Genomic DNA, 23,341 nt, shown 5'->3' with positions numbered 1-23,341 from the left:
TTAAATTTAAGTATACTTGACATATTAGAAAAAGTCTAAATATATTTGAGCTATACTTGTGCTCCTAGAATCCATGTATTCATTGTTATACGGTAGGGGGCGCTAGTACATATCTTCTGTACAGAAACTAGAAAGTGGGCCAATTTAGTCCCAAGGAGTACTGAAATAGTACACTTACAAGTATACTACTAGTACACTGATATTTGTATACTTTCTACATAAAGTATACTTAAAAATATACTTGAACTTTACTTAAGTATACTTAATAAAATAAACTTGAAGTATACTTCTTTTTGGTAAGGGGTTGCTTGGTGGTTGCTTGGAGTGATTTTTTAATGCATTGCTTTGCTGTTTCTAGGGGTTTTCAAGTGATTGCGAAGTGGTTTTTAGTGTGTTCAAAGGTTAATGGTGTTTACTTGTGTGTAGGTGGTTGGTAAAGTGTTCTAGGTGGTTGCTAGGGTGTTTTATGTGGTTTTTAGTGTGTTTGCTTGGGTGGTGTTTTAGGTGGCTGCCCTGGTTGTTTGCTAGATGGTTGCTAGGATGCTTTATGTGGTTTGCTAGGGTGTTGCTAGGTGGTTGGTAAGGTGTTTTAGGTGGTTGCTATGGTGTTTTAGGTGGTCTCTATTAGGGGTGGGCGATATGACCAAAATCTTATATCACTATATAAGATCATCTTATATGTAATTTTATTTCACAGTAACGATATATCACAATATAGTTATTTTTGCTTTAAATAAGGTCTTTATGATATACATTTTTTTTGATTCCATAGAAATTTCATAATCCTTGTCACCAGTGTCAATATCACAAAAGACTAATACTAGCCTAAATGAAAAAACAAACAAAAAAACTCAAGCATATAGCAAAATGAGTTCTCTTTCGCTGCTGAATGCATTTTAATGGCTTAAAATCACTTGTTTTTAAACCGCAATGCTTAAAAACCTGTGCAAACGTTACGGTTTCATAACAAAATAGCACCGCAACATCACATGAGCATGTAACCGCAATAGAGACAATAGTTCAAAATCTCTACCGGTTGACAAATTTATACTGGTTAATCATGTCTACTGGTATATCACCCATTCCTAGTCTCTATATAATGTTTACTAGGTGTTTTAGGTGGTTGCCCTGGTTGTTCTGGGTGTTTGCTAGATGGTTGCTAGGGTGTTTTATGTGGTTTTTAGGGTGCTTGCTAGGGTGTTGCTAGGTGGTTGGTAAGGTGTTCTAGGTGGTTACTAGGGAGATTTAGGTGGTCTTTATAGCCCGGGACACATGAATAAGTTGATGGTCGGCGTCTAGTTTGTTTGGTGTGTTCCACTCGTCAGCTCTCGTCGGGCTCACGTCGGCGGAAGTTTGCTCGATTCAACATGTTGAATCGGTGTCGGGGCACTCGGGACCGTCGACGTGAGTGAGAACTCTGATTGGCTGTCCAGTTTGGCGAACGAGTCAGTGCCCGAGAATTAAAGCAAAAGTGATAAAAACAAGCACGTAAATGAAGGCAGCACAGATAGAAGGCTGTTCTAATGTTACATGATCTTCCCCAAGCATTCCAATATGAGAATGTTTTCATAACAACATGAGCCGCTTAAAATTAAGAAAGTTAACAACACAACTAATATTCAAAATGGTAAGCAAGCGCTGCTTTGTTTATGTTTCGTATATCTGCATATATCTCATATATCTTTATTTCACTTTCTCCTTTTGAATGGCGAATATATACTATTGATAGCTGCTGATATAGACAGCTAATTCCTCTCACGAATGCACGTGTTAGTTTGCAGTTGGCTGTAGTCTGTTCGGTGTGTTCAAGCACTGCTTTTTGGTCCGATGCTGCCGACGCGAGGCGACAACACCGTCGGCTTTCGTCGCCGCTAGTTCTTTGAAGTCAGCTTGGAGTGTCCCAGCTTTATAATGTTTACTTGGGTGGTGTTAACTTTTTAGGTGGTGGCTCTGGTTGTTCTGGGTGTTGCTAGGTGGTTGGTAAGGTGTTTTATGTGGTTTTAAGAGTGTTTACCAGGTGGATGGCAAGGTGTTTTAAGTGGTTGCTAGGGCGTTCTATGTGTTTTTAGGGTGTTAGCTAGGGTGTTACTAGGGCATAGCTAGGGTAAGTTAGTTGTTTGTTAGGGTGTTCTGGGTGTTTGCTAGGATGTTGCAAGTGTTTACTTATTGGTCTTCTTATTAGTGGTTACTTATAAGTCCAAAGAGCCCACCCACATCTTTATGGCATTTTGGCTGAGGTCCCTCCTTCAGTGTAAATCTAAAAGAGTGTTTTCATCCACCAGGTGAAAATCATAAATAGCACATACAGAGTGGGACAAGAGGTTTAAGAGGTTTTGAAAAATGTGTCTCTGGGTGTGTTTCTGCTGTTGGGAGGAGTATCAGTCAGTGAATCAGTTTGATTCTAAAGGCATGGGATGAAAGAGAGCTTCATTCCGGGACCTCATCCCAAACCTCCAGAGAAGAACAGCTCAACGCTGAGAGGCAGTTTAAGCCTCTGACCCACACCCTCACAGATTAATTTCGTGATTCTAGTCACACACTGACATATGTGTCACTCTATCATGCCTTATCCTGAACTGACTGTAATGTTGGAAAGCTGCTTCTCAGCCTTTCAGTATCTCATCTTTGGCTTGTGGGAGTTACGTAACAGAATGATCCATGGTGTCAGATGTTGGAGGACCACCTCAGTCCAAAATTAAAAATTATATTATCAGCATAACAATTTGAGTAAATAGGAGAATTTTTGTCTCCTGTTTGCTTTAATGACAGCAGGACTCAAGCTGCGTGAACTCCACAAGTTTGTTTAAAACTTGATGATCATGTTGTACAGCATGATTTGAGAAGATCAAAGAACATCTTGAACTTCAGCGGAAGAACATCTGACTGTCTGTACAATGAAGTTCACAAGACCAGTGTCACAAATTTGTTTAGATAAATATTTTTTCTTCATTTTACATCAGAATCCTAATGCTTCATACATTCCGTGTTTAAATCAGATTTTGTATCCCGGATTTTCAGTGTGGCCTCAGACTTGTATGTATTACTTGAGTGATCAGCTTGCCACATTACATTTTGGATTTCAAACTATTTAGGATCAAAACAACCTCCCTCATAAGCCCACACTGACAGAATAATGTAGCTCCTCCATAAACTTCACATTTGCTGAACCACATGCTATTTTTCAGTTTGGACTGGAGGGACAACGGAGAGAGGGAAAGAGAGCATTCCTATCTGATATGTTAGTTATGGAGCTGCCTGTCTCCCTCGTTGGGCGTTTCAGGCTACAGATTTCTTCTGCAGACCAAGAGGTGATGGGAAAAGCAGGCCCTTCTCAGCTGGCCATCCAAACCACTGGACTTATAACTCAACATCACTAAGAGTTAAACAAGTGGTGTCGCCAGTAAAACATTGTAAAGTGCAGTAAAACAAGACAGTAAAGCGTAATTAGTTGGCTTCTAAAACTGTATTGCAAGCTACAGTATTTGAGATGCACTTTTAAAACTAAAGATTCCAAAAGTAGGTTTTCGCAGCAATGCCAAAGAACCCTTTTGGGTTCCCCAAAGAACTTTTCAGTGATCAGTTATTAAAAGAACCATTTAACACCATAATGTAAAGAAAATTGTAACAATCTAAAGAACCTTTCCCACTAAGAACCTTATGTGAAACTAAAAGTTCCCATAAATATTTAAGATGAATGTTCATGAAACCATCAATGCCAATTAAGAACCTTTATTTTTAAGAGTAATGAGCAAGAAATATATCCTACATCTTTTAACTTTTACTTACTTCAGATTGTATTTTTAACTTTCAGAGATACTTGTTCTGAAAAACGTTGTAGTTACACGGCACTGAGAAAGCATGCAGGAGTTCAATGCAAACTCAGTTTGCTTATAAATTCTGCATCATATCGTCATTTTTATCTGTTGGTTGTTCTGCTTCATAAATGTCATGTTTTGGCAGTATCTCAGGCTGTCTCAGCTATGAGATGTAGGACATTTTGAAATATGTTCATAAAGAAAACCCTTTTTCCAGTCCCACTGTGAGGACTGTAGATACAGGGAATGGAAAGCACTTTTATTTCAGTTTCAGATTTTAGTTGAAATCATTGGCCTCATCTGAGGTGTATCGTTTGTATTGAACCTTTCACCTGATTTCACAGCTGCCTCGGAAGTTAGCAGCACTTGAGTTTGCAGGAAATGACCTCACTTCACAAATAACACATACCATGTAGATGCTTTGTTCTTTTTCTCACTATAAGCTTTGGGTGGCATGATTGTGTGTTTGATATGTTTTCATAGTTTGTGTTGTCCTAAAGGGATTTCACATGGGTTACGCTTACCTTGTTTTCACCCTCCTCTTTCCTGCATCAAAGGAACATACATTATGTAGAGCAAAGGATAAGGGACATATAAAACAACAAAACTAAAGTCCCAGACACCATCCTCTGTCAGGATACCAGTGATCAGGGGAGAAACTGGAGACGGGGGCTATTTAAAACCCTGTTTGTGTGTGGGGAGATGAAGGAAGTTCAAGACCAAAGTTATAGTACAGATGTGCAATAGTCTATAAAACAGTTGAGAAAACACTCTGTATTTATGAATTGCCCAGGGGGGAGAGACCCACAGATCTGCTTAACTTATCATTGAACATAATACATTTCACATGCTGTTTATCAGTGACCATCTGCCCCCTTATCTGTTGTAAATGAACTTTTCCACGACATTCTAATTTATTGAGATGCACCTGTAGTTTGAGGTCAGTAAGATTGTTTTTTTTTTTTTCTTGCAAGGAATTAATACTTTTATTCAGCAACCATTAAATTGATCAAAAGTGACATTATTTATAATCTTAAAACGGTTTCCATTTCAATTAAATTTTCTTTATCAAAGAAATTATGAAAAGTAGAAATGTTTATTAAGCGTCAAATCAGCATATTAGCATGATTTTTGAAGGATCGTGTGATACTGAAGACTGGAGTTATGGCTGTTAAAAAATTCACCTAAATTACATCTTAAAATAAACAAAAATGTGAAAAATATTACACAATATTGCAGTTTTTTATTATCTTTTTGATCAAATATAAATGAAGCCTTTGTGACCCTAGTAAAAATAGTAATATGTGTATTTAAAGTACATTTATTTCATAAAAAGTATAGTTCAAATCTATTAGCATACTTACTGACATATCGCTCGAGACTTACTGATATAAAAAGTATAATTAAGCTTTTTTTTTTTGGAGTACTACTTGTGCACAATGTACATTTCTTAATATTAAGCCTAAAATGTGTTTTATTGTCATTATTGATGAAGATTATTTAATCTTTGAATAATATCAGTCTTTAAATGCAAGATATTTAAAGTGTACCTGAAGTATATTTGCAATAGTTCCACTTTAGCACAATCAAATATACTTCAGTATATCTTTAGTTGAACTTCAGCACTACTTCCGCACAATTAAAGTGCGTTAAGTACAAAATTAGCAGCTCTAATCTATAGCAGACTTTAAGTATACCAGTTTAGTATATCAAAAGTACAATTTCAGGTTATTTTTATTAAGCATATAAATATGTAAATGTATTTGTATACACTACTATAAATAATTCAGCTTTTTTCTCTCTGTTTTCTTGAGAGTAGAGGATTTATCTGCATCAATACATCCTGCAATTACATTGGACCTGTAATAGGCACCAATTATATTTAATTATACCAATTACCAAGAAAGGCCCACTGCCATACAAAGATTCCACTAGCACTAGTAGCTGTTTGAAATCTCAGTCCAGATGAAAGGATGCCGAGGACAAATATAAACACTGTGTGTATTCAAAAATCTGAAGAGGTTATTTTTTCTGTAAAAACTTCCTGGGATGTGTAGTAGATATGTCTTCATTTGAATGCACTTTTGCCCTCTTGTATGTGCCTCTTCGTGTTTCAAGCCTGTAGAAGATAAAACTGACACAATGATCATTCTTAAAACCTCCAAAATTCAGTGAATTTGGACAGTGTGGTACAAAATCAAAATGCTAAGTACAATGTTGCAGTACTACTGCCAGTGCTAATGTTGTGAATATGGTCAGAGAGGTGAGTTGCTTCATAGTTTCTGTCTTTTAGAAAGAAATATTTGATGAGTTGTCCAGGATTTACAACGGCTGTGCTCTTATCACAAGTGTGTGTTTGTGTGGTGTGTATTTGTGGTGTGTGTGTGTGTCCTTACAGGAAACCATTCTCTCATCTCTCTGCCCTCCTCAGAGCAGCTGTCTGTTCCTCTAACTCAATTTAGCTCAAGTCTATCCAATTGTATTTGTGCAGCACCTTTAAAAACAACTTTCCCCCTGAAAGTCGCTGAAATCTAATACTCCAATAATTAGGAAAGCTTCCTTTAGAGGAGGGGGATGGGGGTTTACAAGGAGGAACGAAATCTGCCTCAAATAAGCAAATTATTTTAAAATAACTGATATTTTTTACATTTTTATTAACTATTTATTTATTTTATTCAAAATTTTTTTTGATGATGGAGATTCCGCATTTAAAGTGTGACATACTGTGAAGCAATAAGAGTGTGAAGTGAAGTGTGAAGAATGTTTTAGTGTTACTGTAGTACAGTAGATTTTTTTGTAGTAGTAAATGTAGAAACTTGTTTTGTCTCATACTGAGTTTTGATAAAGTTTGCCTAAGTGTATTGGTTATTTTGAGATGATGTACCAGTTTTATTACTGTTGGCCAAGTATTCTGTCTTTTTTGTTGCTTGCCTTCCTTGTCTCTAACATTTAAGCTGGTTGAACCATTCCTGACTTTGATCATTTATGTATTTGTATATGATACATGATTTATGTATAATTTATATGCTAGTGGATGGTGAGAATCAAAAACAGGAACTGATTATTGGGTTTGAATAATGAAATAGCCAACTTCACTCCCTTTTAACCCAGGAATTGGCACTCAATGAAAGGCAGAATATTCTTGTTGTCATGTGTTTCTTCAAATTATTTTTATTTTATTTTATTTTCAATGTTTATCTAATTAAAGGAATAATTAACCCCCCCCAAAAAAGGAAATAATTACTTAAGTCATTACTTATTTATTTATTGTTTGTTTGTTTTTGAAATACAAAACAGGACAACAGAGCACCATAAAATAATCCTTATGACTCATGTGCAATATTTTAAATATTCAGAAGCTAAATTGGAGATTTATGTGAGGAACAGAGAGACTTAAATCAGATCAGATCACTGAGTCAGTCAGCTGAAATGAAAAAGTGGGATTTATGAATAAATCGTTCAGTCCAATTTTTGAACCGGATCGACTGGTTCAAATGAACAGGGAAGTTTATCCGTGACTAAAGATTTCCGTTACTTTCTTAAATAAAGAACATGTCTGAGAATGTATTTAGGTTTTTAAGTAATGTCTTGAACAACTCCACATGATGATAATAAGAAGTCAACAAGTTTTAGCAGATGAGTTCAGTGATGGTTACTTGTTTACCGTGGCAAGATATCAATCAGGTAAATTTTCAACATTAAAATCGCATTTTAAGTTGATATATCAGGCTCGCATTGAATCTAGACTCCACAACAACCCTTTTTGTAATCTCAAATCAACTGTATGATCAGAATCATCATGGTGACCATAGCTGGACCATGAGTCAGTAGTATTCTGTCTAAATTTGATCAGACACTGTTTTGCAAAGCAGTGGTAATGGTTAATAAAGCATATCTAATGTGCCCTGTAAATTACATATTGTGCAGCTGCTGCCAATGGCTTCTTCCAGAAAATCAGAATTCTATACTACACCTTGGCAGAAAATAATATTTCCAAGGATATTTTTCTTTAAAAGCTTGGAAATTGGGATCCCAGCCCAAGAGCTGTTGCAAATAAAGTTTTGAACTTCGTTTGCTCAGTGGAATAATGCTGAAATGGACTCAGGCCTGCGTTCTCTGGCATGTCATTTTGGCAGTGCAGTGAAGTGGTAAAGATGGCTCAGTCTTTTGAAATGAGTCAGAGACTTTCTCCTCCCTCAGAGTCAGGAACAATAAGATGCATGATCTCACTGTATTAACTGAACACCTGCCACTGTAGATATGTTAGATAGATAGATATATTGTGATATGTATTATTGTAAAGTGAAATTTCTTGTGTTGTATTTTGGTCATATCACCCATTCCCAGTCATGTATGCTTCAACAAACTATAGCTGAATTTGGCATAATATATGCAACAAAAATATGGAACAAATAGTCAGAATAGTATGCTAGTATGATGTTCACAATAAATTAAAGGTGTTAAATACTACAAATAAATTCAGCAATAGATTCAGTATCTTGGTTTATTGAAATGTATTTTTGGTCTGGATTTGGGTCTTGAAGGGTCTAGTCTTGGTCTGAATCTCGAGTATCTTGGTCTCGAGGGGTCGAGTCTTGGTCTGGATCTGGGTCTCGAGGGATTTATTCTTGGTCTGGATCTGAGTCTTAAAGGGTCTAGTCTTGGTGTAGATCTGGGTCTTGAAGGGTCTAGTCTTGGTCTGGGTCTTGAAGGTGTAGTCTTGGTCTGGATCGGGATCTCGAGGGGTCTAATCTTGGTCTGGATCTGAGTCTTAAAGGTCTAGTCTTGGTCTGGATTTGGGTCTTGAAGGGTCTAGTCTTGGTCTGGATCTTGAAGGGTCTAGTCTTGGTCTGAATCTCAAGTATCTTGGTCTTGAGGGGTCCAATCTTGGTCTGGATCTTTGTCTTAAAGGGTCAAGACTTGGTATGGATTTGGGTCTTGAAGGTTCTAGTCTGGTATGGATCTGGGTCTTGAAAGGTCTGGTCTTGGTCTGAATCTTGAGGATCTTGGTCTCGAGGAGTCTGGTCTTGGTCTGGATCTAGGTCCTGTCGTATCTAGTTTTGGTCTGGATCTGGGTCTTAAAGGGACTAGTCTTCGTCTGCATCTTGAGGGGTCTATAGTCTTGGTCTGGATCTGAGTCTTAAAGGGTCTAGTCTTGGTGTAGATCTGGGTCTTGAAGGGTCTAGGCTTGGTCTGTGTCTTGAAGGGTGTAGTCTTGGTCTGTATCGGTGTCTCGAGGGGTCTAATCTTGGTCTGGATCTTTGTCTTAAAGGGTCAAGACTTGGTATGGATTTGGGTCTTGAAGGTTCTAGTCTGGTATGGATCTGGGTCTTGAAAGGTCTGGTCTTGGTCTGAATCTTGAGGATCTTGGTCTCGAGGAGTCTGGTCTTGGTCTGGATCTAGGTCCTGTCGTATCTAGTTTTGGTCTGGATCTGGGTCTTAAAGGGACTAGTCTTCGTCTGCATCTTGAGGGGTCTATAGTCTTGGTCTGGATCTGAGTCTTAAAGGGTCTAGTCTTGGTGTAGATCTGGGTCTTGAAGGGTCTAGTCTTGGTCTGGGTCTTGAAGGTGTAGTCTTGGTCTGCATCGGGATCTCGAGGGGTCTCTGGTCTTGGTCTGGATCTAGGTCCTGTCGTATCTAGTTTTGGTCTGGATCTGGGTCTTAAAGGGACTAGTCTTCGTCTGCATCTTGAGGGGTCTATAGTCTTGGTCTGGATCTGAGTCTTAAAGGGTCTAGTCTTGGTGTAGATCTGGGTCTTGAAGGGTCTAGGCTTGGTCTGTGTCTTGAAGGGTGTAGTCTTGGTCTGTATCGGTGTCTCGAGGGGTCTAATCTTGGTCTGGATCTGAGTCTTAAAGGTCTAGTCTTGGTCTGGATTTGGGTCTTGAAGGGTCTAGTCTTGGTCTGAATCTCAAGTATCTTGGTCTTGAGGGGTCCAATCTTGGTCTGGATCTTTGTCTTAAAGGGTCAAGACTTGGTATGGATTTGGGTCTTGATGGTTCTAGTCTGGTATGCTTCTGGGTCTTGAAAGGTCTGGTCTTGGTCTGAATCTTGAGGATCTTGGTCTCGAGGAGTCTGGTCTTGGTCTGGATCTAGGTCCTGTCGTATCTAGTTTTGGTCTGGATCTGGGTCTTAAAGGGACTAGTCTTCGTCTGCATCTTGAGGGGTCTATAGTCTTGGTCTGGATCTGAGTCTTAAAGGGTCTAGTCTTGGTGTAGATCTGGGTCTTGAAGGGTCTAGGCTTGGTCTGTGTCTTGAAGGGTGTAGTCTTGGTCTGTATCGGTGTCTCGAGGGGTCTAATCTTGGTCTGGATCTGAGTCTTAAAGGTCTAGTCTTGGTCTGGATTTGGGTCTTGAAGGGTCTAGTCTTGGTCTGAATCTCAAGTATCTTGGTCTTGAGGGGTCCAATCTTGGTCTGGATCTTTGTCTTAAAGGGTCAAGACTTGGTATGGATTTGGGTCTTGATGGTTCTAGTCTGGTATGCTTCTGGGTCTTGAAAGGTCTGGTCTTGGTCTGAATCTTGAGGATCTTGGTCTCGAGGAGTCTGGTCTTGGTCTGGATCTAGGTCCTGTCGTATCTAGTTTTGGTCTGGATCTGGGTCTTAAAGGGACTAGTCTTCGTCTGCATCTTGAGGGGTCTATAGTCTTGGTCTGGATCTGAGTCTTAAAGGGTCTAGTCTTGGTGTAGATCTGGGTCTTGAAGGGTCTAGGCTTGGTCTGTGTCTTGAAGGGTGTAGTCTTGGTCTGTATCGGTGTCTCGAGGGGTCTAATCTTGGTCTGGATCTGAGTCTTAAAGGTCTAGTCTTGGTCTGGATTTGGGTCTTGAAGGGTCTAGTCTTGGTCTGAATCTCAAGTATCTTGGTCTTGAGGGGTCCAATCTTGGTCTGGATCTTTGTCTTAAAGGGTCAAGACTTGGTATGGATTTGGGTCTTGATGGTTCTAGTCTGGTATGCTTCTGGGTCTTGAAAGGTCTGGTCTTGGTCTGAATCTTGAGGATCTTGGTCTCGAGGAGTCTGGTCTTGGTCTGGATCTAGGTCCTGTCGTATCTAGTTTTGGTCTGGATCTGGGTCTTAAAGGGACTAGTCTTCGTCTGCATCTTGAGGGGTCTATAGTCTTGGTCTGGATCTGAGTCTTAAAGGGTCTAGTCTTGGTGTAGATCTGGGTCTTGAAGGGTCTAGGCTTGGTCTGTGTCTTGAAGGGTGTAGTCTTGGTCTGTATCGGTGTCTCGAGGGGTCTAATCTTGGTCTGGATCTGAGTCTTAAAGGTCTAGTCTTGGTCTGGATTTGGGTCTTGAAGGGTCTAGTCTTGGTCTGAATCTCAAGTATCTTGGTCTTGAGGGGTCCAATCTTGGTCTGGATCTTTGTCTTAAAGGGTCAAGACTTGGTATGGATTTGGGTCTTGATGGTTCTAGTCTGGTATGCTTCTGGGTCTTGAAAGGTCTGGTCTTGGTCTGAATCTTGAGGATCTTGGTCTCGAGGAGTCTGGTCTTGGTCTGGATCTAGGTCCTGTCGTATCTAGTTTTGGTCTGGATCTGGGTCTTAAAGGGACTAGTCTTCGTCTGCATCTTGAGGGGTCTATAGTCTTGGTCTGGATCTGAGTCTTAAAGGGTCTAGTCTTGGTGTAGATCTGGGTCTTGAAGGGTCTAGGCTTGGTCTGTGTCTTGAAGGGTGTAGTCTTGGTCTGTATCGGTGTCTCGAGGGGTCTAATCTTGGTCTGGATCTGAGTCTTAAAGGTCTAGTCTTGGTCTGGATTTGGGTCTTGAAGGGTCTAGTCTTGGTCTGAATCTCAAGTATCTTGGTCTTGAGGGGTCCAATCTTGGTCTGGATCTTTGTCTTAAAGGGTCAAGACTTGGTATGGATTTGGGTCTTGATGGTTCTAGTCTGGTATGCTTCTGGGTCTTGAAAGGTCTGGTCTTGGTCTGAATCTTGAGGATCTTGGTCTCGAGGAGTCTGGTCTTGGTCTGGATCTAGGTCCTGTCGTATCTAGTTTTGGTCTGGATCTGGGTCTTAAAGGGACTAGTCTTCGTCTGCATCTTGAGGGGTCTATAGTCTTGGTCTGGATCTGAGTCTTAAAGGGTCTAGTCTTGGTGTAGATCTGGGTCTTGAAGGGTCTAGGCTTGGTCTGTGTCTTGAAGGGTGTAGTCTTGGTCTGTATCGGTGTCTCGAGGGGTCTAATCTTGGTCTGGATCTGAGTCTTAAAGGTCTAGTCTTGGTCTGGATTTGGGTCTTGAAGGGTCTAGTCTTGGTCTGAATCTCAAGTATCTTGGTCTTGAGGGGTCCAATCTTGGTCTGGATCTTTGTCTTAAAGGGTCAAGACTTGGTATGGATTTGGGTCTTGATGGTTCTAGTCTGGTATGCTTCTGGGTCTTGAAAGGTCTGGTCTTGGTCTGAATCTTGAGGATCTTGGTCTCGAGGAGTCTGGTCTTGGTCTGGATCTAGGTCCTGTCGTATCTAGTTTTGGTCTGGATCTGGGTCTTAAAGGGACTAGTCTTCGTCTGCATCTTGAGGGGTCTATAGTCTTGGTCTGGATCTGAGTCTTAAAGGGTCTAGTCTTGGTGTAGATCTGGGTCTTGAAGGGTCTAGGCTTGGTCTGTGTCTTGAAGGGTGTAGTCTTGGTCTGTATCGGTGTCTCGAGGGGTCTAATCTTGGTCTGGATCTGAGTCTTAAAGGTCTAGTCTTGGTCTGGATTTGGGTCTTGAAGGGTCTAGTCTTGGTCTGAATCTCAAGTATCTTGGTCTTGAGGGGTCCAATCTTGGTCTGGATCTTTGTCTTAAAGGGTCAAGACTTGGTATGGATTTGGGTCTTGATGGTTCTAGTCTGGTATGCTTCTGGGTCTTGAAAGGTCTGGTCTTGGTCTGAATCTTGAGGATCTTGGTCTCGAGGAGTCTGGTCTTGGTCTGGATCTAGGTCCTGTCGTATCTAGTTTTGGTCTGGATCTGGGTCTTAAAGGGACTAGTCTTCGTCTGCATCTTGAGGGGTCTATAGTCTTGGTCTGGATCTGAGTCTTAAAGGGTCTAGTCTTGGTGTAGATCTGGGTCTTGAAGGGTCTAGGCTTGGTCTGTGTCTTGAAGGGTGTAGTCTTGGTCTGTATCGGTGTCTCGAGGGGTCTAATCTTGGTCTGGATCTGAGTCTTAAAGGTCTAGTCTTGGTCTGGATTTGGGTCTTGAAGGGTCTAGTCTTGGTCTGAATCTCAAGTATCTTGGTCTTGAGGGGTCCAATCTTGGTCTGGATCTTTGTCTTAAAGGGTCAAGACTTGGTATGGATTTGGGTCTTGATGGTTCTAGTCTGGTATGCTTCTGGGTCTTGAAAGGTCTGGTCTTGGTCTGAATCTTGAGGATCTTGGTCTCGAGGAGTCTGGTCTTGGTCTGGATCTAGGTCCTGTCGTATCTAGTTTTGGTCTGGATCTGGGTCTTAAAGGGACTAGTCTTCGTCTGCATCTTGAGGGGTCTATAGTCTTGGTCTGGATCTGAGTCTTAAAGGGTCTAGTCTTGGTGTAGATCTGGGTCTTGAAGGGTCTAGGCTTGGTCTGTGTCTTGAAGGGTGTAGTCTTGGTCTGTATCGGTGTCTCGAGGGGTCTAATCTTGGTCTGGATCTGAGTCTTAAAGGTCTAGTCTTGGTCTGGATTTGGGTCTTGAAGGGTCTAGTCTTGGTCTGAATCTCAAGTATCTTGGTCTTGAGGGGTCCAATCTTGGTCTGGATCTTTGTCTTAAAGGGTCAAGACTTGGTATGGATTTGGGTCTTGATGGTTCTAGTCTGGTATGCTTCTGGGTCTTGAAAGGTCTGGTCTTGGTCTGAATCTTGAGGATCTTGGTCTCGAGGAGTCTGGTCTTGGTCTGGATCTAGGTCCTGTCGTATCTAGTTTTGGTCTGGATCTGGGTCTTAAAGGGACTAGTCTTCGTCTGCATCTTGAGGGGTCTATAGTCTTGGTCTGGATCTGAGTCTTAAAGGGTCTAGTCTTGGTGTAGATCTGGGTCTTGAAGGGTCTAGGCTTGGTCTGTGTCTTGAAGGGTGTAGTCTTGGTCTGTATCGGTGTCTCGAGGGGTCTAATCTTGGTCTGGATCTGAGTCTTAAAGGTCTAGTCTTGGTCTGGATTTGGGTCTTGAAGGGTCTAGTCTTGGTCTGAATCTCAAGTATCTTGGTCTTGAGGGGTCCAATCTTGGTCTGGATCTTTGTCTTAAAGGGTCAAGACTTGGTATGGATTTGGGTCTTGATGGTTCTAGTCTGGTATGCTTCTGGGTCTTGAAAGGTCTGGTCTTGGTCTGAATCTTGAGGATCTTGGTCTCGAGGAGTCTGGTCTTGGTCTGGATCTAGGTCCTGTCGTATCTAGTTTTGGTCTGGATCTGGGTCTTAAAGGGACTAGTCTTCGTCTGCATCTTGAGGGGTCTATAGTCTTGGTCTGGATCTGAGTCTTAAAGGGTCTAGTCTTGGTGTAGATCTGGGTCTTGAAGGGTCTAGGCTTGGTCTGTGTCTTGAAGGGTGTAGTCTTGGTCTGTATCGGTGTCTCGAGGGGTCTAATCTTGGTCTGGATCTGAGTCTTAAAGGTCTAGTCTTGGTCTGGATTTGGGTCTTGAAGGGTCTAGTCTTGGTCTGAATCTCAAGTATCTTGGTCTTGAGGGGTCCAATCTTGGTCTGGATCTTTGTCTTAAAGGGTCAAGACTTGGTATGGATTTGGGTCTTGATGGTTCTAGTCTGGTATGCTTCTGGGTCTTGAAAGGTCTGGTCTTGGTCTGAATCTTGAGGATCTTGGTCTCGAGGAGTCTGGTCTTGGTCTGGATCTAGGTCCTGTCGTATCTAGTTTTGGTCTGGATCTGGGTCTTAAAGGGACTAGTCTTCGTCTGCATCTTGAGGGGTCTATAGTCTTGGTCTGGATCTGAGTCTTAAAGGGTCTAGTCTTGGTGTAGATCTGGGTCTTGAAGGGTCTAGGCTTGGTCTGTGTCTTGAAGGGTGTAGTCTTGGTCTGTATCGGTGTCTCGAGGGGTCTAATCTTGGTCTGGATCTGAGTCTTAAAGGTCTAGTCTTGGTCTGGATTTGGGTCTTGAAGGGTCTAGTCTTGGTCTGAATCTCAAGTATCTTGGTCTTGAGGGGTCCAATCTTGGTCTGGATCTTTGTCTTAAAGGGTCAAGACTTGGTATGGATTTGGGTCTTGATGGTTCTAGTCTGGTATGCTTCTGGGTCTTGAAAGGTCTGGTCTTGGTCTGAATCTTGAGGATCTTGGTCTCGAGGAGTCTGGTCTTGGTCTGGATCTAGGTCCTGTCGTATCTAGTTTTGGTCTGGATCTGGGTCTTAAAGGGACTAGTCTTCGTCTGCATCTTGAGGGGTCTATAGTCTTGGTCTGGATCTGAGTCTTAAAGGGTCTAGTCTTGGTGTAGATCTGGGTCTTGAAGGGTCTAGGCTTGGTCTGTGTCTTGAAGGGTGTAGTCTTGGTCTGTATCGGTGTCTCGAGGGGTCTAATCTTGGTCTGGATCTGAGTCTTAAAGGTCTAGTCTTGGTCTGGATTTGGGTCTTGAAGGGTCTAGTCTTGGTCTGAATCTCAAGTATCTTGGTCTTGAGGGGTCCAATCTTGGTCTGGATCTTTGTCTTAAAGGGTCAAGACTTGGTATGGATTTGGGTCTTGAAGGTTCTAGTCTGGTATGGATCTGGGTCTTGAAAGGTCTGGTCTTGGTCTGAATCTTGAGGATCTTGGTCTCGAGGAGTCTGGTCTTGGTCTGGATCTAGGTCCTGTCGTATCTAGTTTTGGTCTGGATCTGGGTCTTAAAGGGACTAGTCTTCGTCTGCATCTTGAGGGGTCTATAGTCTTGGTCTGGATCTGAGTCTTAAAGGGTCTAGTCTTGGTGTAGATCTGGGTCTTGAAGGGTCTAGGCTTGGTCTGTGTCTTGAAGGGTGTAGTCTTGGTCTGTATCGGTGTCTCGAGGGGTCTAATCTTGGGATCGATCTGAGTCTTAAAGGTCTAGTCTTGGTCTGGATTTGGGTCTTGAAGGGTCTAGTCTTGGTCTGGATCTTGAAGGGTCTAGTCTTGGTCTGAATCTCAAGTATCTTGGTCTTGAGGGGTCCAATCTTGGGATCTTTGTCTGTCTTAAAGGGTCAAGACTTGGTATGGATTTGGGTCTTGATGGTTCTAGTCTGGTATGCTTCTGGGTCTTGAAAGGTCTGGTCTTGGTCTGAATCTTGAGGATCTTGGTCTTGAGGAGTCTGGTCTTGGTCTGGATCTGGGTCCTGTCTTGTCTTGTCTAGTTTTGGTCTAGATCTGGGTCTTAAAGGGACTAGTCTTCGTCTGCATCTTGAGGGGTCTATAGTCTTGGTCTGGATCTGAGTCTTAAAGGGTCTAGTCTTGGTGTAGATCTGGGTCTTGAAGGGTCTAGGCTTGGTCTGTGTCTTGAAGGGTGTAGTCTTGGTCTGTATCGGTGTCTCGAGGGGTCTAATCTTGGTCTGGATCTGAGTCTTAAAGGTCTAGTCTTGGTCTGGATTTGGGTCTTGAAGGGTCTAGTCTTGGTCTGGATCTTGAAGGGTCTAGTCTTGGTCTGAATCTCAAGTATCTTGGTCTTGAGGGGTCCAATCTTGGTCTGGATCTTTGTCTTAAAGGGTCAAGACTTGGTATGGATTTGGGTCTTGATGGTTCTAGTCTGGTATGCTTCTGGGTCTTGAAAGGTCTGGTCTTGGTCTGAATCTTGAGGATCTTGGTCTTGAGGAGTCTGGTCTTGGTCTGGATCTGGGTCCTGTCTTGTCTTGTCTAGTTTTGGTCTAGATCTGGGTCTTAAAGGGACTAGTCTTGGTCTACATCTTGAGGGGTCTATAGTCTTGGTCTGGATCTGGGTCTGGTCTTGGTTTGGATCTTGAGGGTTCTAGTCTTGGTCTAGATCTTGAGAGGTCTAGTCTCGGTCTGGATCTGGGTCTTGAAGGGTCTGAATTTGGTCTAGATTTAGTCATTGTTCTGGGTTTTTGAGGGTCTGGTCTTGACTACACCTCTGTGCTAAATTTAAATATATTTGTAATTACACATTTTCAATGACGAAGTTACAATTAATATATTTAAAATAAATTAACCTCAAATGTAATGTCAAATAACACACTCCAGTTAGAAATATAGTACTTAATTTGTACTTTAGTATGTAAATCAATACATCAAAATGAGTGTGCTTCTTTAAAGTATGGCAAAAGAGTATTAAAGCATAATGATTAAAAAAAATGTACAAAGAAATTTCAAAATGAACTTTTTAAAACTGTACTGAACGGTGTTAATAACTAGTCATGAAAGTAAACTCTTTAAGCCTTTTATTTTATTAATATGTTATTTACAAGTACAGTTGTTTTTTTTTTAAATATACTTTTAAGATCTTAGGTACAAGTGCACATTTAATACAATTAAGGTCACTTCTTTTTCACAAGGTTAATCTGATCTTTCATGTGTGTGTAGGCCGGACAGAGGCTGAGCTGAAGAACTTTAGTCCTCATTACAGAAGGCAAAGCTGTGTCGCTTTCTTTTGCCATCTGAAGGATGAGGTGGAGCAGCACAGAGCAGGACAGGCCCAGCTCCTCAAACAGAAGGTGAAATCTTAACACTCTTATACTGACAACATCAACTAATGTAGTGATTTTATTGTGCTCTCACTTACATTATCAGTGTTATCTGATTCATGCTGTTGCAGAGTTTTACTCTCACTGACACTAGTATGTTTCACTTCTAGGAGTCACCGCAGGCCTCAGAGGTCCTGTACAAGGATAGCATGCTTTACTTTGATGACAACAGAAAGTGGAGAGAGAGATTTGTCGTGGTCCGTGCCGACCATAGCCTGGAGCTACACGATAGCCAGGAGGTTAAAAGTTATCTTTGATCCTTTTAACATAAAGGCACTTTTTCTGACAGAACATTCTCATGATGCTGTTATACTTCACACATCCAGTCATATACAAAGGGAACCCCAGCCCGCCACAAACTCCTACCAACAGGGGGCACAGTGTTGACCTCAGAGGAGAAATACACTACTGTCGTAGACAAGGCCTTCCCTGATCCCAATGGTGAGTGTTTGTCTAGTTCTCCATCCTGATCTCTCTATTCCCGTTGGAATGAGTGTTTGTGTGTTGTTCAGGTTCTAAGGAAGAGCCCCCTGTTCCTATGGTGGCGGTTCCCGGTCCGCTTCCTGTGTACCTGAGACTGCCTTACAGACGAGACTCGTACTTCTGTTTCCAGCAGGAGGAGAAGCGGGCCCGCTTCGTCTCGATCCTGAACCACTGCATTCGGCATCAGAACCAAGGTATCAGATCAGCACTGCCTCTGTCTCAGAGTGCACTTTTGACTTTGCGTTTGTGGTCTATGATCAAATTTGTGAATTATACCCCAAGGGAAGATTTTTGTTTGCTCAATTTGAAAGTACGTCTTGAATCCGTTCTGACTAATTCTCTGTATACCCACCCAAAATCAACCCTAAACACATGCTATATTACAGTAGCGAGGCTGATGAGAGGATACCTCAAGCTGCGTGTGGCAGCCTCTGCTCTTGCATCAGTTTACTACTGTTTTTCTGTGGTGGTCATGGTGATACACTAATAATATCCAGAATTGCAATGCTCTCTTCCTGCATACTTGCTGCTTAGCGGTTACACTGCCTCTGCAGAGCATTATGTGTGCAATATTCTTCATCACACAACTGCAAAAGACTCCTCTTTCACACCTTCATGCTTTATGTACTGGGTGAGAGGAGAGTTAACCACCTACACAGAGTAGAATCAAACTGTTTTAACATTAAACATAACTCTTTCGTAAGTTGAAAGTCAGATTAGAAAAGACGTCGAAATAAGCCTCACAATTTAAGGTGTCATGTTTGCAGCACAGTGCTGTGGGATGACGTACATACCAAATGTACTACTTAGATTTAAGGGTCAAATCACGAACACTTATTGTGAGAAATAATAATAATGATGATGTCTTAGTTAGCGTTTTTGCCTTAGGAGCATTAATGATCATAGACTTTAGCAATGTTAGGGAAGCTACTCATACTCATAGCTACTCATATTGTAAAGAAGTTGTACTACATTCAAGCTACTTAAAGTTAATTTTTAAACTTAATTAGAGTTTTATTTTCCAAGTATATTTTATGTAGTATACAGTATATACTAATACCAATATATTGTACTAATAGTATATTTGTCAGTGTACTATTTTAATACTTCTTCTGACTAAATTGGCCCACTTTTTAGTTTCTAAATGTATACTTTTAAGTGTACTTTAAGTGTACAGGAGTAAACTCTGAATATACAACTAGTTTACATACTTTTTTTTAACATAAGTGAGCTTATACTGTTACTTTACTAGCTATATACTTCTAGCCCACTTTTTAGTTTGTGAAACATACACTGAAGTATAGTCTTACTTTTCTTAAGTATAGTATATCTCAGTTAAATGATTTAGTATTAGTATAGGCCAGGGGTGGCGAACTCCGGTCCTGGAGAGCCGCAGCCCTGCAGAGTTCACCTCCAACCCTAATTAAAACTCAGCTGCCTGTAGCTTCCTAGTAACCCTTCAGACCTTGATTAGCTTGTTCAGGAGTGTTTGATCAGGGTTAAGCCAAAACTCTGCAGGGCTGTGGCTCTCCAGGACCGACGTTCGCCACCCCCGGTATAGGCCAACTATACTTTAGTATAGACTTTTCTGTATACTTGTCTTTATTTTAAAAGTAGAATGAAAGTATATTATTCTCTTATTTTTTTTAGTTAAAATAAGTATACTTATAGCACACTTCAACAAATGTCTTTTTGAAAGGGTAGTCTTTTGAAATTAGTTTAGAAGCTACAAACATGCTACAAACAAAAAGTAGCTAGCTGAAGCTATTAAGGAGGATACTATTTTAAAAAATCTGACTTACAATAATAATATATCATTTATATAATAATTTAAAACTATTTATTTATTATGCAAAACAAGTTTTCTTGAAACTTGATTATGGTTATGATTGTGTAATGGATAAATACAGCTGAAATTTTTGTATAAAACTAAGTTTTAAGAAAGAGCAGCCTTTAGTTATTTCATTTTAATATTAATTTTAATAATCACATATATTTTTTAAAATAGGTGAGATACTGTCACACTACTGAAAATGTAGTTGCGTTAGTAGTGTTGAGACATTTAGTTAGTTACTCGTTTAGTTAGTACTCTAGTTACTCTGAATGTTAGATTGTTTATTTTTTCCTTATTTAACAGTACAAGATATTTAAGGTGATGTGTTTCTCAGTTTTCTCTCATTTAAGTTAGACACAAAAGCCTTTCATCATGCTTGGTATTTCCAAGTCATTTCTGTGTCTTGGTCTTTTCCCTTTTTTCTGGAACCAGAAAAGAGAAGTTGCTCACATGATTCTATATTACACAATCGATTCATCTGACATCTTATGTCTCTGCAGATTATCTGAAGAGTATGGAGTGTGAGGTGCAGGCTTTCCTAAAGGCCATTCACTTCTACAGACAGGAGAAGGGTCACTATGAATCATGGGATATGCTGGTGGGCACTGACTGTCAGGTGGGCCTCCCGGTCTCCATATTACTCACAAGCATGTTTTGAATGAGTTTCCAGAAAAGCAGTGTCCACTTCTTTTGAATGAATCAGATGAGTCATGATGTAGTGGCCACAGAGATGAACAAATAGCGTGATGAATGTGCTGGGATTAAAGCAGGCATCATAGTGTGGTCAGCAGGCTGGTGGAGTCGCTGACTGAGTGTGGACAGAGCTGCCGGTCAGTGATTTAGGAATTTAGGTGTCATGCTGTTAACATCCTATCTGCGGCTCAATGGACCGTCATTTCATGCTTGACTTAAAGTTTTAAAAGTATAGTTATATTTTAAAAGGACTGTTTTTGTAAATCCTATTTTTTCAATGTTTACAAGAGCATGTGAATGTGATAGGTAGGTAGTATTATTTAAATGAATAATTCAATATTTTACAATTTATATTTAATAACTTATTTAATAAGTAGATACTACAGAGGGCCATGGTGATAGGAACAAACTTTTGTATTCTCCCAAAAAATCTGTTCACTCTTATCGTCACTAAATTTTCTCAGAGGAACGCAAAACTTGTGTAAGTGAACACAAAAGATTTTCACTCAAAAGCAAGGGGGCACAAACATTTTGTCAACACAAAAGCAATGACATTTTTTTCTCCTATCTCAGACTTTTACTACACCATGTCCCTTTAACTTAGCATGCACTTGCAAAATGTTTGTGTTCCCTTGCCAGACTTTTGTGTTCCCTCAAGAAGTTTTGCAAAACTCATGCATAACTGCCTTAGCAAGCACCACAAATTATTATTGATATGTTGTTCCTTGCACAAATTCATACCAAAGCTCCTGTTGTTATGAAATCTTAAGATCACAGCAGGGTCTTTCACAGGATGTCCTGTAGCTACTTAAGGAAACACCTCTGCCTTCCTCCAGCTATTGTTAAATCCCATTTTGAACCCTAATTTGGCAGACAATGTGTTGTTGTGTAAGGGAACTGAACACAGACATGTAAAATAAGCTATTTTTACAATCAGTCACTATCACTATAAGTCATATCACTATCACTATAACCCTGACAAAGTGATGAGGACCAACACAATGTACTTATTGTATATCTACTTAACAAATAAATAAATGACATACTGTTACATGTCTTACATTTCCAAAAACCTGCAGTACTGCAGTGTCGGCAAAAAGTGTGTACATCTGCTCAGACCCTGACGTGACGCTAAGCACTTTTCTACGTCAATGGCAGTTTTTTACAAATATGAGCGTTGGTGTGGATTTAAGCGTAAGATCAAATCTGAGGCCCGTTGTGCTTAAAAAACAAAAAAACAATGAAAACGACTTTATTCAACAATTCTTTACTTCCATGTCAGTCTCCGTTGCACATTAACGACAGTCTTGAGCATTGTTAATAATAATAAATGTTTCTTGACCACAAAAATGAGCATATTACAAATTATTTTTAATTATATTTTTGATCAAATAAATGTTTTTTTTTTTTTTAAGTTTGTAAGTTTTAGTAATTTTTAAAGCATATTGAGTTTCACTGACAGACAGTTTTATTTGCCTGATAAATACAGCTCAATATCCACACAGGACTCAAATGCCACGTCTGTGTGGTGATTCTGTCCGCTGCATGCTATGAGATTACAACAACTTTTGCTCTTCCTTCATGAGTCTGTGCCATGTGGGTGCTTTGTGTCTTGACTCAGTCTGGTATCATTGGCTTCAGTAGTGACTCCTTCTGCCTATCTGCAGGTGCTGGCTAACCTGGTGATGGAGGAGCTGCTGCCCTCACTGCAGACAGAGCTGTTGCCCAAGCTGAAGGGAAAGAAGCCGGAGAGGAAGAGGGTGTGGTTTGTGGTCAGTGAGAACAGCCTCTGCACCTCACGTGTATTCTTAGAACTTTGACACGCTATGTGTTGAATGTCACAGTTGGGCAACATTTTGACTGGTCCACTCTGGATAACTGGAATGATCTGTATTTATTAAATAAATCCATTGTTTTTCTGGCCCCCACACCATCCAAAACAATAAAAGTTTTATACAATGAAAAATAATTCTCCTTCATGGCTTGTGCCAGTTGGAAGAGGCCACTGCTCTATAAAGGGATGTTTAGCATTTAGGCAACATGTAGACAAAGGCAGCTCTGTGTTCATAATGAAGTGGTTTTATGATGGCCATATTTAGGGTGAATGTGTTTTCTATTTATTTCCTTCTGTGGTTAGACAGTGGAAGCGACCTACGAGCTTGTGCATGAACAACTGCGAGAAGGATTGGAGAGTTTGAAAAATGAGTGCAGAGAAGCCACCAAACAGCAGGAGGCGCTCATCCGCTCAGATATGGACCAGATCATCAACTCACAAACATTCCTGGAAACTAAACTGCAAGGTATAAACAGAGTCTATACAGCATATCAGCCTTATGGTCCATTCCTTTCTGTTGTGTGTTTATATACACTACTATTCAAAAGTTTTGGGTTAAAGTTTTTTTTTAAAGAAATTAATACTTTTTTTAGCAATACTTTTTTCAAGCTTTTAATTGATAAAAAATGAAAACAAAGACATTTATGTTACAAATGATTTCTATTTTAAATAAATGCTGTTCATTTAAACTTTTTATTTATCAAATAACCCTAAAAAAATTAATAATGCTTTCCACAAAAATATATTAAGCAGCACAACTTTTTTCAGCATTGATAATAATATTAAATGTTTCGAGCAGCAAATCTGCTGTCACAAGTTCACCAGCCCAGTCACCAGCTCAGTCACCTTACTTCATTAAGGACTCCATTTCCCAGCATCTCGCCTGCTTCACACTCCCCAATCAGCACACCTGCCACCATTCACCTCATCACCTACTATATATAAGCAGTCACTTTTCACACCCTCATTGTCTGGTCTCGTCGAGGTTTACCCATACCTGATTCCTTTCGTACTCATCTGCATTCTCACATCCTGACATCTCGTCTTCAGCCTGCCATCTTGCAAAGAGGAAAAGAAATGATGTTACTCCTTACCTGACTCACCTACCTGGACTCT

The 23,341-nt window shown here is 40.4% G+C and overlaps 1 protein-coding gene across 1 annotated transcript in view; it reads left to right on the top strand.

Moving 5' to 3' along the window:
- LOC107722650 (protein Niban-like) overlaps window positions 1-23,341 on the top strand; it is a 39,613-nt gene that overhangs the window by 5,391 nt on the left and 10,881 nt on the right. Inside the window, exons 2-8 of the mRNA XM_016531108.1 lie at window positions 17,221-17,351; window positions 17,492-17,620; window positions 17,708-17,822; window positions 17,894-18,058; window positions 20,199-20,314; window positions 22,059-22,163; window positions 22,529-22,691. Coding sequence (XP_016386594.1) covers window positions 17,221-17,351; window positions 17,492-17,620; window positions 17,708-17,822; window positions 17,894-18,058; window positions 20,199-20,314; window positions 22,059-22,163; window positions 22,529-22,691 — 924 coding nt within the window. The remainder of the gene's footprint in view (window positions 1-17,220; window positions 17,352-17,491; window positions 17,621-17,707; window positions 17,823-17,893; window positions 18,059-20,198; window positions 20,315-22,058; window positions 22,164-22,528; window positions 22,692-23,341) is intronic.

The sequence above is a fragment of the Sinocyclocheilus rhinocerous genome, unplaced genomic scaffold (assembly GCF_001515625.1).
Source record: "Sinocyclocheilus rhinocerous isolate Xijiao unplaced genomic scaffold, SAMN03320098_v1.1 scaffold541, whole genome shotgun sequence".
In the NCBI taxonomy this organism is placed as follows: Eukaryota; Metazoa; Chordata; class Actinopteri; order Cypriniformes; family Cyprinidae; genus Sinocyclocheilus; species Sinocyclocheilus rhinocerous.
The sequence above is the reverse complement of the archived record's forward strand: the minus strand, read 5'-3'. Positions and strand labels throughout refer to the sequence as shown.